The sequence below is a fragment of the Neopsephotus bourkii genome, unplaced genomic scaffold (assembly GCF_033783945.1).
Source record: "Neopsephotus bourkii isolate Nb327-2 ecotype Australia unplaced genomic scaffold, CSIRO-AGI_Nbou_v1 NB_39, whole genome shotgun sequence".
NCBI classification, from domain to species: domain Eukaryota; kingdom Metazoa; phylum Chordata; class Aves; order Psittaciformes; family Psittacidae; genus Neopsephotus; species Neopsephotus bourkii.
Genome location: NW_026900556.1, coordinates 1,093,353 through 1,106,143, shown reverse-complemented (window position 1 = coordinate 1,106,143; position 12,791 = coordinate 1,093,353). Strand labels below are relative to the sequence as shown.

At 47.4% G+C, this 12,791-nt stretch overlaps 1 protein-coding gene across 3 annotated transcripts in view; it reads left to right on the top strand.

Moving 5' to 3' along the window:
* Positions 1–12,791, top strand: part of TOM1L2 (target of myb1 like 2 membrane trafficking protein) — a 51,814-nt gene extending 39,023 nt beyond the window's left edge. Inside the window, exons 13-16 of one of the 3 annotated variants that reach the window (XM_061346458.1) lie at positions 2,053–2,118; positions 9,087–9,146; positions 11,629–11,665; positions 12,151–12,791. In XM_061346458.1, coding sequence (XP_061202442.1) covers positions 2,053–2,118; positions 9,087–9,146; positions 11,629–11,665; positions 12,151–12,299 — 312 coding nt within the window. In that variant the 3' untranslated portion in view covers positions 12,300–12,791. The remainder of the gene's footprint in view (positions 1–2,052; positions 2,119–9,086; positions 9,147–11,628; positions 11,666–12,150) is intronic. The other 2 variants (XM_061346469.1, XM_061346477.1) reach the window with 2 other exon arrangements.

Genomic DNA, 12,791 nt, shown 5'->3' with positions numbered 1-12,791 from the left:
CTCTGCGCCAGGGGGGAATTTGCTTTGGGAGCCAGCTGGGGTCAGATCCCAGCTGCCTGCCTGCCTGGGCCATAGCTCAATGGCGGCAGGGCTTCAGCAATGATTCCTTATGGAGCATCCCCCCACTCCACAAATCCAGCTGCTTGTTCCTGTCCCTGTCCTGCTGCAGAAAGGGTAATTTATAACCCAGGTCAGCCCCACAAAAACTGATGGCAGCAATGAGGGGAAAAGGGGAAGCATGGGAAGACATTGAGGTGGGGATGAGAGGGGAATTCCTGAAACCAATGTAACAGCCCAAGCCCTCAGTGTCACTGAGCTGAGTTATTGGCAGGACCTGGGAAAGGATTTGAGCTTCTCCTCTTTGTTCCTGGAAAAGCAAAGGGGCCTGCATTTAGCTGCTGGTCCAGGGGCCGTATTCCCCTTGGTGGCCACAGGGTCGTGTCCTTAGTTATTAACACTTTTGTTCAGAGCCGGTTCTGCCTGAGGCCCTGATGGGACGTGTCATTCACACCAGCGCTGCCCCGAGAGGTGTCAGTTCAAAGGGCTGTGTCTGAGCTAATCTGATGGTCAAAGTGTTTTCTGAGGCAAAGGCTTTACAGGCTGGGGAACTTCGGGCTCTGAGGTGTTGCAGAGCTTTTCAGCCTCTTTTCAAAGGTCCTGCTGACTGCATCATGTCATCAGAATCGCTTGTTTTGAAACGCAGCCCTTCGTGGGTAAACACTGCTTTGTGTCAAGCGTTTGCGAGGCTTGTGGGTGTCTCTTCTGCAAGGAAATTAAACCCTCCTCGAGTTATGTGTGTCAAAACCCCCTGGCAGCGCTCAGTAACCAAACGACACGCATTCATTTGGGTAGGGAGCTAATTTAAGAGCAGCTCTAGGGAGGAGCCAAGAGGTTCACAACACATTCTTCACACATGTCTAGTTCCAGGGGTAAAACCCAGCACATCCGACGGTCCTAATGCAGCCGTTCTCAGAACGGTCTGCAGGGAGATGGCTGCTCACGTGGCGTGAGCTGGCTTCTCATATGATTTAGCAGCTGGAAATGAGAGGAGCTAAAAATAACAGTTTTCTTAATATTGCTTTTCCATGTTGGGAATTGCTTTCGTTGCCGCAGAGCGGTTGCGTGATCACGACTGGGAGGAGAGGTGGCCAAGAAACAATCCTCTGGTGTTACCCAGAGAGGAGATGAGGTTGGAGTGGTTTTGTACCCCCCATTCTTTCGCAGCACACGTACCGAAATGAGATGTAAAAGGTTACAGCTGATTCTCCCTTATGTGTGGAATGGGGGCACCGTGTATATGGGTGTCGTACATAACCACACCAGTGGCTCTGCTGAGTTGGCCCACTTCTACCAGGGGTGGTAGAATCACTGTGCTCTGTCCCAAGCAAGCCCCTCTGGAGCTGGAGATGACTCTGCACCCATGCTCTGGCACAGAGATGAGATGCTGAATGACATTGAACCATCTTGGGAGTCTCTGTGTTGCTGTGCCATGCAATCTGCAACTGAACATAGCCCTTCTGATCTCTGCTGCTGCTCAAGAGGGGCACTTTGAAAGGTTGCCAGGGCACTGCAGCAAACTGCTTTACTTACCTTCCTGCTCAGCACCATCAGTAGAGCTGTCACACTTCGAGTTTGGGGCAGAGTGTGTCTGCTGAGATCAAGGAGGTAGCTAGGGTGTGCTGCAACTCCCAGCTTCGTAAACAGGGGAAACTGCACAGTGTGTAATACAGGTGGTTCCAGTAAGTCTGATTTTAGTAGGTTGGGTAGCCTGTATCTTCCTTTTAAGATGACAAACATCAGCCTTAGTACTACTCAGTAACGTTGAGTTTTAATATCAGTGGGGGGGAAGTGCTCAAATAGCAAGAACTGTCTGTAGGAAGTGCAGAGGGCAGGGGGAAGCCTGTCCCTCCACAGGCTGGACAGGGAGCAGAGGGGGATGCATCTCTGTCTGCGTGTTATGTGTATGTGAAGTTTTTAACTTGCTGCTGTTCTGTTACTTTATCATGGGTTGCTGCTGTGGTTTCTTTATGGACCTTTCTGTTCTCAACACAGAGGAGAGGTAAAGGTGGGAACTCAGACATGGAGCCTATAGACAAGTGGCTAATTACACAAGGAATGGTGAGGACTCACCAGTGAAGCGATTCCTGTTGCCCACCCCAGCCCCTTCACCTAGAATAACCATCCTCCATTCACCTCCTGTCCTGCCCTACTGAACCGCTTGAAATCAGACAGTACAAGGAGTTTATTTCCTACCTACATCATTTCCTGGGGCAAAGGGAAAGATTTGCACCAATTCCTGGTTTATACAGGCCTGTAACCAACTGAATCATCTGTAGGATCCCCCATTGCCTTTGGAAGAAGCCTGGGGATCCATTTGGTTCCTTATACTGTCTTGATTTATTGATGCAGTATCCACTTTTCGAGGGATAAACACAAGTCTCCTGGATCTTGTCCATAAAGAGGACACTTCCTATGTGTCTTTAAAGCAGCCTTTTCTGGTAGTGCTTAAGTATGTGGTCTGGAATAAACCTATGGAAGTTGTAAGATCATACCTATTGGAATGAATAATGCAGGGATAGTTCTATATGAAAGGAATGGGAGAGCTGCTCCCCACTGTTGACTTCCTGCACCCCACTGGCATTGGGATTCAGACTCCAAAAGGTACAAGAGTGTTTCTGGCTTTAAGGATTTAATTCCCATGTCTAGTGTTGCCAGTGCTCTGATAAAATCAGGCTTCTGAACATCACTGAATCTCTGCACATGTTGACCTTGTTTGAAGTTGTCCTTCATCAACAGGCTTGCAGAGAGCAGTTCAAAAGCCTGCTTTAAGTGCAGAAGTCAGAGGTAGGTAAAAAATAGCCTCAGCTATGCCTTAAAGCCAAGCTCTAAGACCAGTTTTGTGTTTTTGGATGCCATAATCCATCATTTGAAGTGTTGTTTGAGATTAGTACCAATGATGTGACTGTACAAACTCCCTCTGAAGCGGTCCTGGCTGGAGCTGAGTTCAGTAAAGGCACAGTATAGAATTCCCTTTGGGTTGGGGTGCATTTGCAGTGCAGCCTGTGGGGCTGGGTGTCAGGAGGCCCTATGGGGCACGAATGCCTCACTCCAGGGAGAGCCTTGAATATCCCAGACCAGTCTGCCCAGTGCTTATGAAGAGAGACATCCCAGAGAGCGTAAGGTTGAGAAAATCCGATATCAAATAATCTGTGAAACACTTTGTATTTATTCTTTTAGGTTTAGGGCTAATCCAGGTGATTTCTGAGGGGCAGATTATGAATTTGTCAGGAGTTTGCATGCCATTGGACACGTGCATCCATCCAGTTGTATCTGCCTACCCATGCAAGCATCCCAAAAGCGGTGCTGTGCCTGCAAGCACACATGGCTAAACCCAAACTGTAGGTACCTGTCCTTGGGAGCCAGCATTTCCGTTTGGTGCTTGTCAGAGACCCCCAGCTCAATACCAGAGTGAAAAGCTGTGGAGCGTGCAGCGTTTGCTTCACCTCTGATAGCGTTGACTGTAGTTCACAGAGGCTCTTGCTGCTTGGTGGCTCTGTTGCAGCCTGAGATGTGCTGTGCCACTGTGAGATGTTCATCCATAATGAATAACCCAGTGATTTAGTTAGTTCCTCTTCTTTGCCTTTCCACTGTTTACAAGAGCGGGGAAGCATGAAATCGGCCCCCCTGCTGTTCCCACCACTCTCACCACTGCTTTATTAAGAAAACAAAGACAATATTCCTTCATTGGCTTGTGGTTATTCAGCCTGGAAAAAGGATACTGCAGCATACGTGGAGGCATATGGATTTGGGGAGGGAAAGGGAGCTGGCTGTCCAGCCAGTCGCTGCTCTTACAAACCTGTCACCTTGTTTGTATGCTAAATGTGAGAGAGAAATGCCTAAACCAGAACTAATGATTAACTCTGTTTTCCTCTTAACTGGCTGTAGTTCTTAACCATATTTATTAATATGACTTTGTAGCATTTGCAATACCAGTGGAATAATTAGCATCCCAGGTATGAACTTGATGTGCACATTTCCTTGGTAGCTTTTTGTACTTGGAGAAGTATAAGAGGGGTGAGCTGACATTGCCATTAGCTGTGCCTGTACAACACTGTGACCACTGAAAGGGCATCCTCCCCATGCCTGAGCATCCATCGTGATACGTTTTATATCCCAAACCATGATGTTTTAGCTTAGGGTTGAGTTCTTCTCCCTCTGTTTCTGTGCATCCCAGTTCTACCACCACACCTTTGCAGAGGAAGGCTCACTCAGGGCTTTGTGTACTCTCTTGGCAGTGTGCTTCTGTTTCAGCTTCATGTACAGCTCAGTTCTGCTGACAAAGGGATGCCAGGACCACGGAGACACAAAGCACACCTTGATCCATTCCAGCTAATGTAGACAGAGCGATAGCTACAGAAAAGTTTGTGATTCAAATGCGATTTAGGGATGGCAGCTGAGCTGTTCCAGTGATGGGTCTGTTTGCAGTGTAAGGTCTGGTTTTTGCAAGGTAGGTGTTACACAGGGCTCTGTATCAGCAGCTCATAGGCACAGACTTGAGCATAAGGCCACCACATTTTAGTGCAGGTAATTCCAGTTCCCTCCTCATGAGTTTGGGCAGTGGTTGAGATCTAATTGTTATGATCATCTGTCACCCCACTCACATGCCAAATAGGTGTTTGTAATGAAAGTGAGAAGTAGGTGTTGCTTAAGCCACCACATCAGGGCAGGTTTTATTTGGGAAGAATAAAACTGAACCAGAGGTCACAGAAAGCGATAGGAACAGCTTTCAGCATTGCATCTTGACCACCAGCAGCATGCCTGGCTGGAGAGGAGATAAAGATATGTGAGTAAAGAGTAAATGAAACCTTTGCTGAGATGTTGGTCGGTGACAAAGTGGGATGCCGCTATGTGCCTTCAGTAGAGAGATAGGATCTAAGATGTGGAAATGCCTTGGGTAACATGAGACTGTTGAAATACATCATCTTCTTGGGGACTGAAGTGCTTGAGCTGTGGACAGATAGAGAGATAAACACAGGAAGATTTTATTTCTTCAGTATGGTAAGACCCTTTTGAAGGCAAGCAGGCTTGTTCCCTTGTTCTGAAGACCACATAGGTTTCATTCCCTGTCCAGCCATGGCATTTTATGGAGCCACTCTATAGGGACACCCACGTGAACGAAGGCTTTCACTGCCTGGACATGCCATCAGATCCAGATGGGCTGGTTGTTGTACGGGCACAACAGGCTGTGTTGGGGAGCGTACCGCACCTGAGCTCTTGCTTTCTCTGTCTATGCAATGTGCAAACACAGTTCCAAGTAATCAAGTAGCTAATTAAACCCTTCCCTGTAAAGTCAAACATGTTCTAATATTGAGGCCAGGCAGCTATTTCAAGATTACAACAGCTTTAAATAGGTGGTAAGTCTGTAGTAGTAAGCTGGAGTAGACTGCTAGTATGCATCTTAGTGCTCATTCTGCTGCTATAGGAATGACAGACCTCTCTTTACTATTGCTAACTAATGGGGGGGGGGAGTGAATAGCAACTAACCAAGTGCTGGTGTCAGCTTTGTTATAGAAAGAAGTGGAATTAACTAAGCTACTACAAGACAGTAGTCTAGCAACAATTAGCAAGAACCTTGTTAAACATTTGAAGAACATTAATGAGCTCACCTAGAAACCTGAATTGTCATTTCATACCTGCTTCTTTTCCAGAGGGATCATCTTTAATAGAAATAAAATGTGATGATAATAACCTTAAGCTGTCTTTTTAAGGGTAGAATATTGGATTATATGACTTCTGAGGAAATCTATTGGCAATACTCTTTGGCTTTTGATTGCTAGTGAGAACACCAACACGATCTAACTTAGACCGAAGTAAGGCCTTGAATTCCAGGTTCCTATGGGTTTTGTGGGATTGAGTGCTTCCTTTTGTTCTCCCAGCCCTCCTTTTCCATTCCCCTTTCGGGATTGTTGAGATGATCCCATTAGTAGGATTTTCCAAAGACGAAATAAAAAAGGAACTTGAACATTGAGCCCAACGTTTAATTCAGGCCAGTTACGTAAAGGACCCAAAACTATTTTGTGACTTAACTTCTACTGACTTTGAATATAGACTCAAATCACAATATTGGTATAAAAACAGCTCTCACAGCCAACACTGACTGTCGAGGGAACTGTCTTGCCAAGACTCAGAGCTTCACTAGACCGTGTATGTTTGCATAATCAAAGTATTAACAAGAGGCTATCCCACTCTGGAGCCATTTCCATGTAGTCTGGGGCTGCCACTGCTGTTTGTTCCCAGCAACTGTTGTTTCTTTTTAATGTGTAAACCAGCTCATTGATTTTTTTTTTCCCCATTGCTCCTGTTGTGTTGTAGGGGATTAGTTTGAACAAAACTCCCCTCCACACTTTTCAGTTCAGGGCTTCTGGAAAGGGGAAACTTGCCAAAGCCACAAGAGACTGGCAAAAGCCAAGCGTCTGCGTGTGGCCATTTGCAACTGGAATAGAAACAGTGCAATCTCAAAGCACGTTAAAACTTCCCCTTACTCTGGAGAGTTTCCCCCCTTCTTTATTCCTGAGCAAATTAAACCTGAGACATTGAACCCATGGTTTATGGGGGAGCTGGGGCTCTGACTGCCACAATAAATTGTGTTTAAGAAGGGAAGGAGCAATAGATACAAACCCTTGGCGCTTCTGTGGCGTGCTGGAAGGCAGGGGAAGCTTTTTAAAAGGTCAGTTCTGAATAGCAAAAGGCTGACGTGCTCAAATGTTTATCCTGCAGTTCTCTCTGCGGCTTATATACGACCTGTGTGAGAAGTGTTCTTGCACTGGTGAGGTTTGTGTTGGTTATATAAAGTAGGTCTGTCTGAAAGTGGGATTCCTTTCTTTCTTGAAGTCTTACAGAACACAACAGCACAGACTCCTGTACTGCTGAGCTGCTCTTCCAGGACTCCTGCAAACTCAAGAGTCCGTTCCTTGCTCAGTCATCTCTCCTGGTTTTGGGATAACTGAGATATGAACTGTGTTCCTTCCAACACAGGGACTGCATAATGTACTTTATAGAACAGCTGCTCTTATTTTATTCATAGAAAAGCAAAAAAACCCTGCTATTTTCTTCCTTCCCTCCATACACATTATCCTACCCTTAAAGAAACCTTCAAATACCTTTCATAGCAGCTCTGAAGGCTGCACCTCCCAGAGCATCCCTTATTGTGTGCAGTGTTAAGCAATGCAGGAGAGAGGCAGCAGGGAAACTTCTGCTGGAGTTTTTAGGTTGCTGTAGGCTGAATAATTCCATTGCTTTGTATTTCTAAAGCCTGTCTTCTCCAAAGCTGTTACACCAACAAGCCAGTCCTACAAGATGCAACTTGTCTTTGGGAAGGAATGCGTCAGATGATGTCTACAGAGCCCGCCTCTTGTTAATGGCTGCCTTGCAGTATGTGCATGATTCAGCTCTCCATTGCAAGTTAAAAAGGAGCAATTAATCCTTCATCTGGCCCATTCCAAAGGAAAATGCAGGAAGTTCTTTTCTGTTTGGGATCTTCATGTATTAGCTGAAAGCACAATGACAACTTGCACCTCTCACCCTTCTTGGATCTGTCCCATGCACTTTGTCCAGCAGCCTGCAGAGTCAGAGCCAAGCCATCATCCCAGTACCTCGCAGTGGGGGATGCTTTGAACTGAGCCCTGGATTTCCACTCCTTAGACACAGCTAACCCACCTTCACAGACCTCACCTCAAGCAAGGGCTTAACTGACCTCCTTAATACAAAGGGCCACTTGATTAGGAGAAAAAGGCCAGCTTGGATGGGGCTTGGAGCAACCTGGTCTAGTGGAAGGTGCTCCAGCACCACTGCTGTGCTCTGGCCTGGAACCTGCATGTCTGACTTGGCTTTCCAAGTGTTTTTCAGGTTGTTCTCACGAGATCTATTGTGCAGTTTTCCTGTTTACTCCTGCAGCCCTCGGTTGTACTGAGGCAGTGTAGTTAAGTCAGGAAACTCTACACCTAATAGGCAGCGATTTCCCTCCGCTGACCCCGTTGCCTGTAGCGCTTTGTGAGATAACTTCAGCGCTCAGCACGCTGCTGTCATCGTCACACAGTGAAATGTGAGTGGGTTTGTCACAGGAGGAGATGCAAACCTTCCATGCCTTTTCATTACACCATCCAGAGAGGCCTGACAAGGAGTTGAGAGTGCTGTGCTGCGCTTTCTCCCTGTACGCACACCAGGAGCTGCTGCCACATCCTCTTCCTCCTCACCTTCACCTTTGAGACTCCACACTTTACACTGGCATAGGTTGGGATCTGCTGGGAGAAGGTCATAGAATATAGAGAATATGGGGCTGGGACAGTTTTGCTTTAATCCAGTGTGCCAAGGCTCAGTGTTCAAGACCAGGCTGGATGAAGCCTTGGGTGAGATGGTTTAGTGTAAGGTGTCCCTGCCCATGGCAGCGGGGTTGGAACTGGATGATCTTAAGGTCCTTTCCAACCCAAACCGTTCTATGATTCTATGTTGAGGGAGGAGGAACTGGAAGGAAACAGGACTGTGTACCCTGAGCTCTGACTGCCTCCACCTGCAGACAGAGCCAAACTGTCCTCATAGGAGTGTTGCCTGAGGACTCTGAGCCCTTCATTTTGCTAACCCTTCACTGTGCCTAATACCCATTGTCCAAACCAAAAAGGTGCAAATTTAACCTTTCAAAAACCTAACTGAGATCCAGTATTCTACCCTTAAAAAGCTTTTCACCATCACGGTTAGAGCCATCAGTCCATCTTGATGGTTTTAATACGTGGTCGAGAAGTAATGCTGGCATCAAGTCACGTCGTTCCCCCTAATCTTCTCTTGGGTTGTTTTATTTAGCCTTGTTGTTCATCATTTCCTTCCCCGAGTGTTTCCTTATTTAAAATGCCATTTATATTTTGTTGCCTTTTTTTTTTCCTTTTTTTTTTTTTTCCTTCCAGCCCATCTTACACCTTTGTTTTTGTTTTGTTTTTTTGAATCTGATTTCTGGCGTTTTCCATCGCTCTGTGGCCATGATTGTGGATGTGTTTTGGTTTTTGCCTGCCTTGCTGTTCTCTCGCTGCACTCCCTAGATCCCTGTTGCACAGTCCTCTGTCATGGATGACATTGAGGAGTGGCTCAGTACCGACTTGGTGAGACTCTTTATATTTTCCTTTTTCACATGGGCACTTGTACACATTAACTGTCAATGCATTGCTGGTACTTCTCGTAATAGGAGGCAGTGAGACTTCCAAATCATATAGCTTATTTCCCATGGAAAGGAATAGCCAAGCAGGAGGAGATAGGGTTGTCTTCAGCAATTTGATCAAAATGTTGTTTTGTTCATTTCTGAGTTGTTTCCTTTTCACTTCTCCATGTTAACATCGCACACACCAGAAATGATGTGTTTCTGGTCCCCAGACAGAAAAGCTTTTAAACATGTGCTGAAGTTTACCTCTGTTCTCCATGACTTAAAGCACATGTTTAAGCTTGGGTGGTAAGTACCTGCTTATATGGAGGCCTGATTCTAAAAGATGCTGGATCAGGGCTTAGCCTCCTTTCAGACCAAGATGTCTCTGTTACATTGGCAAGCAGCAATGACATGGTTCATAATAGACTTTGATAAATCTTTATTAGCACTTTCTTCAGTGTTTAGAACTTTCAGTTTCTCCTGGCTGATTATTGTCTGGTGATTACCAAACAAACGAAACACAGAACTAAAAGTAGCTTTTCCATCCTTCTGGAGTTTGTTTTGCTGTCCCAACACACAGTGGTTTAAGCAGTGGGACAGCCAGCACACGTTTATTTTGGTCTCTGTGTTGATGTAAGCATCTGACTCAAATTAACCAAGTGCATTTTGGAAACGGGTGCTGGGTCACGTTTGAGACTTCCTTTAAACGTGGTTTTAGTGAACTTGAACTGTTTCCTTGTGCCTCCCTAAGGATCACAGGGTCCCAGAATGGTTTTGGTTGGAAAGGACCTTAAAGCTCATCCAGCTCCAAGCAGGGACCCCTTCCACTGGAGCAGCTTGCTCCAAGCTCCTGTGTCCAACCTGGCCTTGAGCACTGCCAGGGATGGGGCAGCCACAGCTTCTCTGGGCACCCTGTGCCAGCGCCTCAGCACCCTCACAGGGAAGAGCTTCTGCCTAAGAGCTCAGCTCAGTCTCCCCTCGGGCAGATCATCTCCTTCCATTCTTCCACCTTCAGATATTGTCCATAGGTAACTCCTGAAGGTCTCCCCCAGCCCCTTGCTGTTCCCTGCTCAGCTCCTCACTGGGAGTTGAGGCTCTGGCACCAGAGCTGCAGGCACGCTCCAGCACGTCAGAGCAGAGGAGCTGCCTGTACTGAGAGGAAGAGCGAGCCTCCTGCTCTCCAAAGCCTCCTCAAGTGCTTCAGCAGACTCTGGGTTTCAGTGTTTGAGCTTGGCACTGGTTGAATGTCCCCGGTGTTCAGCTGCAGGTAGTTTGTTCAGGCCTGGGTCCAGGAAGTCATTTTCAAATTGAGTTACAAACCGGCCTCATTCTGTTAAAGAAACACAGGCAATGTAGCATGTCCCCTCTGCTTAAATAGTGCCCTCTTATCTTTGCCATTTAACTGAATTTAGCAAGAGGAAAGATCTCATGGAGAGATCTCGGGGTAGCAAAGCAGACAAAGTTTGGACTGGAGTTTTGGGTTTCACTCTGGGTCCCCCCCATCCTGTTTCTGTTCATGGTTCATTTCAGCTGAGGAAGTTACACATTAGGTTGTCTAATTATGACTGATTTCCTTACCCTTTTGGGGGTACACTGGCACAGGCAGTACCTCTGCATGTGGAGCAGTGGCTGCTGCGTGTTCCTCTGGAAACCTCTGCAATAGAAAGCCAGTAGATTCTAGGTGGCTGTGATGCTGAAGGCATTAAAAACCTCTGTGAGGCCAGGGTATGGAGAAAGGCTTTTCTCTTTGAAAGCAGGTTTTCAAGGAGTATTTTCATCCATCTTTAACATCCCGATGGATTGACAGGGATGCCACATCCTTGGACTCTTAATTTCCTTATAGAAGCACTGTTGAAATGCACCCAGCTGGTAGAAATGCACTGACCCCTGGCATCCCAGCCTTCATAGCTCATGGACAGCGTCCTTCATGCAGCCCACCCTAGGCTTGTCTTTGTACAGCATGGGCACCAGGAAAGCTGCTGGATCTTGTAAAAGCTAAAATGAGCTCCTGCAGGAGCAGCATTGGCCTCAAACCATTCTGTGACATGTGTCCTTTATCAGCTAGAAGCGCATTTGATTTGAAGAGATAATGCAAACCACAGTCCTGACTCTGTGACAGAGATGTCGTCTTGTACAGGGTCTGTGTGACTCACACAGCTCACTTCTTGACCAGACCTTACTGACTGAAGTGGAAATAGCACTGGTCCAACAGGGAAGGTTAGCTATCCACCAGCTATCCTCAGCAGCATCTCTAGTGCTCATCCTCTTGCTCTCCAGCACAGGGCAATGTCACCATTGGCCTCCCAGTGTGGGAGATGTGTGATTTCCCCAGGTTACCATGTGGAAACAAGCGGTGGAAGCTGTCCAGTTGCATTGAATGTGTGTAGAGGCTAACAGTGAAGGTGCAGCCTGTGTGCTCACACACCTTTTTGTTCCCATTGCAGAAAGGAAACGAGCCAGAAGAAGGAGTGACCAGTGAAGGTAAGCAGAGATGCCCGTGGCTGTGGGTTATGTGCACAGCCTGAGTTGTCTGCTTTGATCCCTGCTGAGATGCTGACTTCTCCCAGCCTGATGTTCCCCAGCAAACACTTCTGCACTTGGAAAGGCTGGAGGAAAGCATTGCAGAGCAAATGAAATGGTGTGAGGAGCCCTCCTGGCTGTAAGTGCTTTCCTGCCATCTCCCTTGGCTGTGCACTGTGTGTGTGTGCCAGCAGGAACGCGTCCCCAAGCTGCTCAGCCCTTTGGAATGATGTTTCCCTGCTTCTGTCGCAGCTGATGGCATAGCGTGGGATTGATTCCCTCTGCTGCCTGAGCTGGGGTGGCTCGGAGGACACTGAACCCTTTCCTGAGGAAGTCAGGCTCTACAGGAATGTGTGCCTGCCAATGCCAGGCGTGGGGATTTGAGTCCCTGCTGACCTCTGTCTGGTTCTTACCTGCTTTCCCTTCTCTCTCGTTTTGCCTTGCAGAGTTTGACAAATTCCTAGAAGAGCGAGCCAAAGCGGCGGAGATGGTTCCCAACCTGCCCTCCCCTCCCCAGGAAACCCCCACCCCTCCAACAAACCCTTCCAGCAGGAAAAAGCAGGAGCGCTCCGAGGATGCCCTCTTTGCACTGTGAAGATGGCTCTTTGCCACCCTCCCACCCCTGTGCTCTGCAGGCGAACGGCTCTGTGCGGCCACTCTGTCCTCCCACAATAACAACGACCTCCTTCCTCCTGATTTCATAGATCGCTTCTCTTTCCCTCCCCTCCTTCTCCTCCCCAAACAGCCCACCCCCACGAGCTGACTCTTTCTATTTAAGTCCAACACTATTCCTGCCAGACCACGATTCTCCAGCACTCGCTTAATCCCCTCCTTCCTATCCCAGCTGCACACAACCAGCTCTGGATGCTGAAAACCCCTTTAGGATGCATGAGTACGTCACACTGCGTTGAAACAAAAGCCCAGAGGGGAGAGAGCAGCCTTGCCCTTCAATTTATGTAGGGATCATCCTCTTCTGTAGGCAGGTCCTGCCAAGTAGACTGCTCTGTCGATCAGCGTGTAATTGACTGAGCTGGAATGTTCAGGAGGAGCGTGTCTTTATTTTTAGATGAAATGGTAATGGATTGGC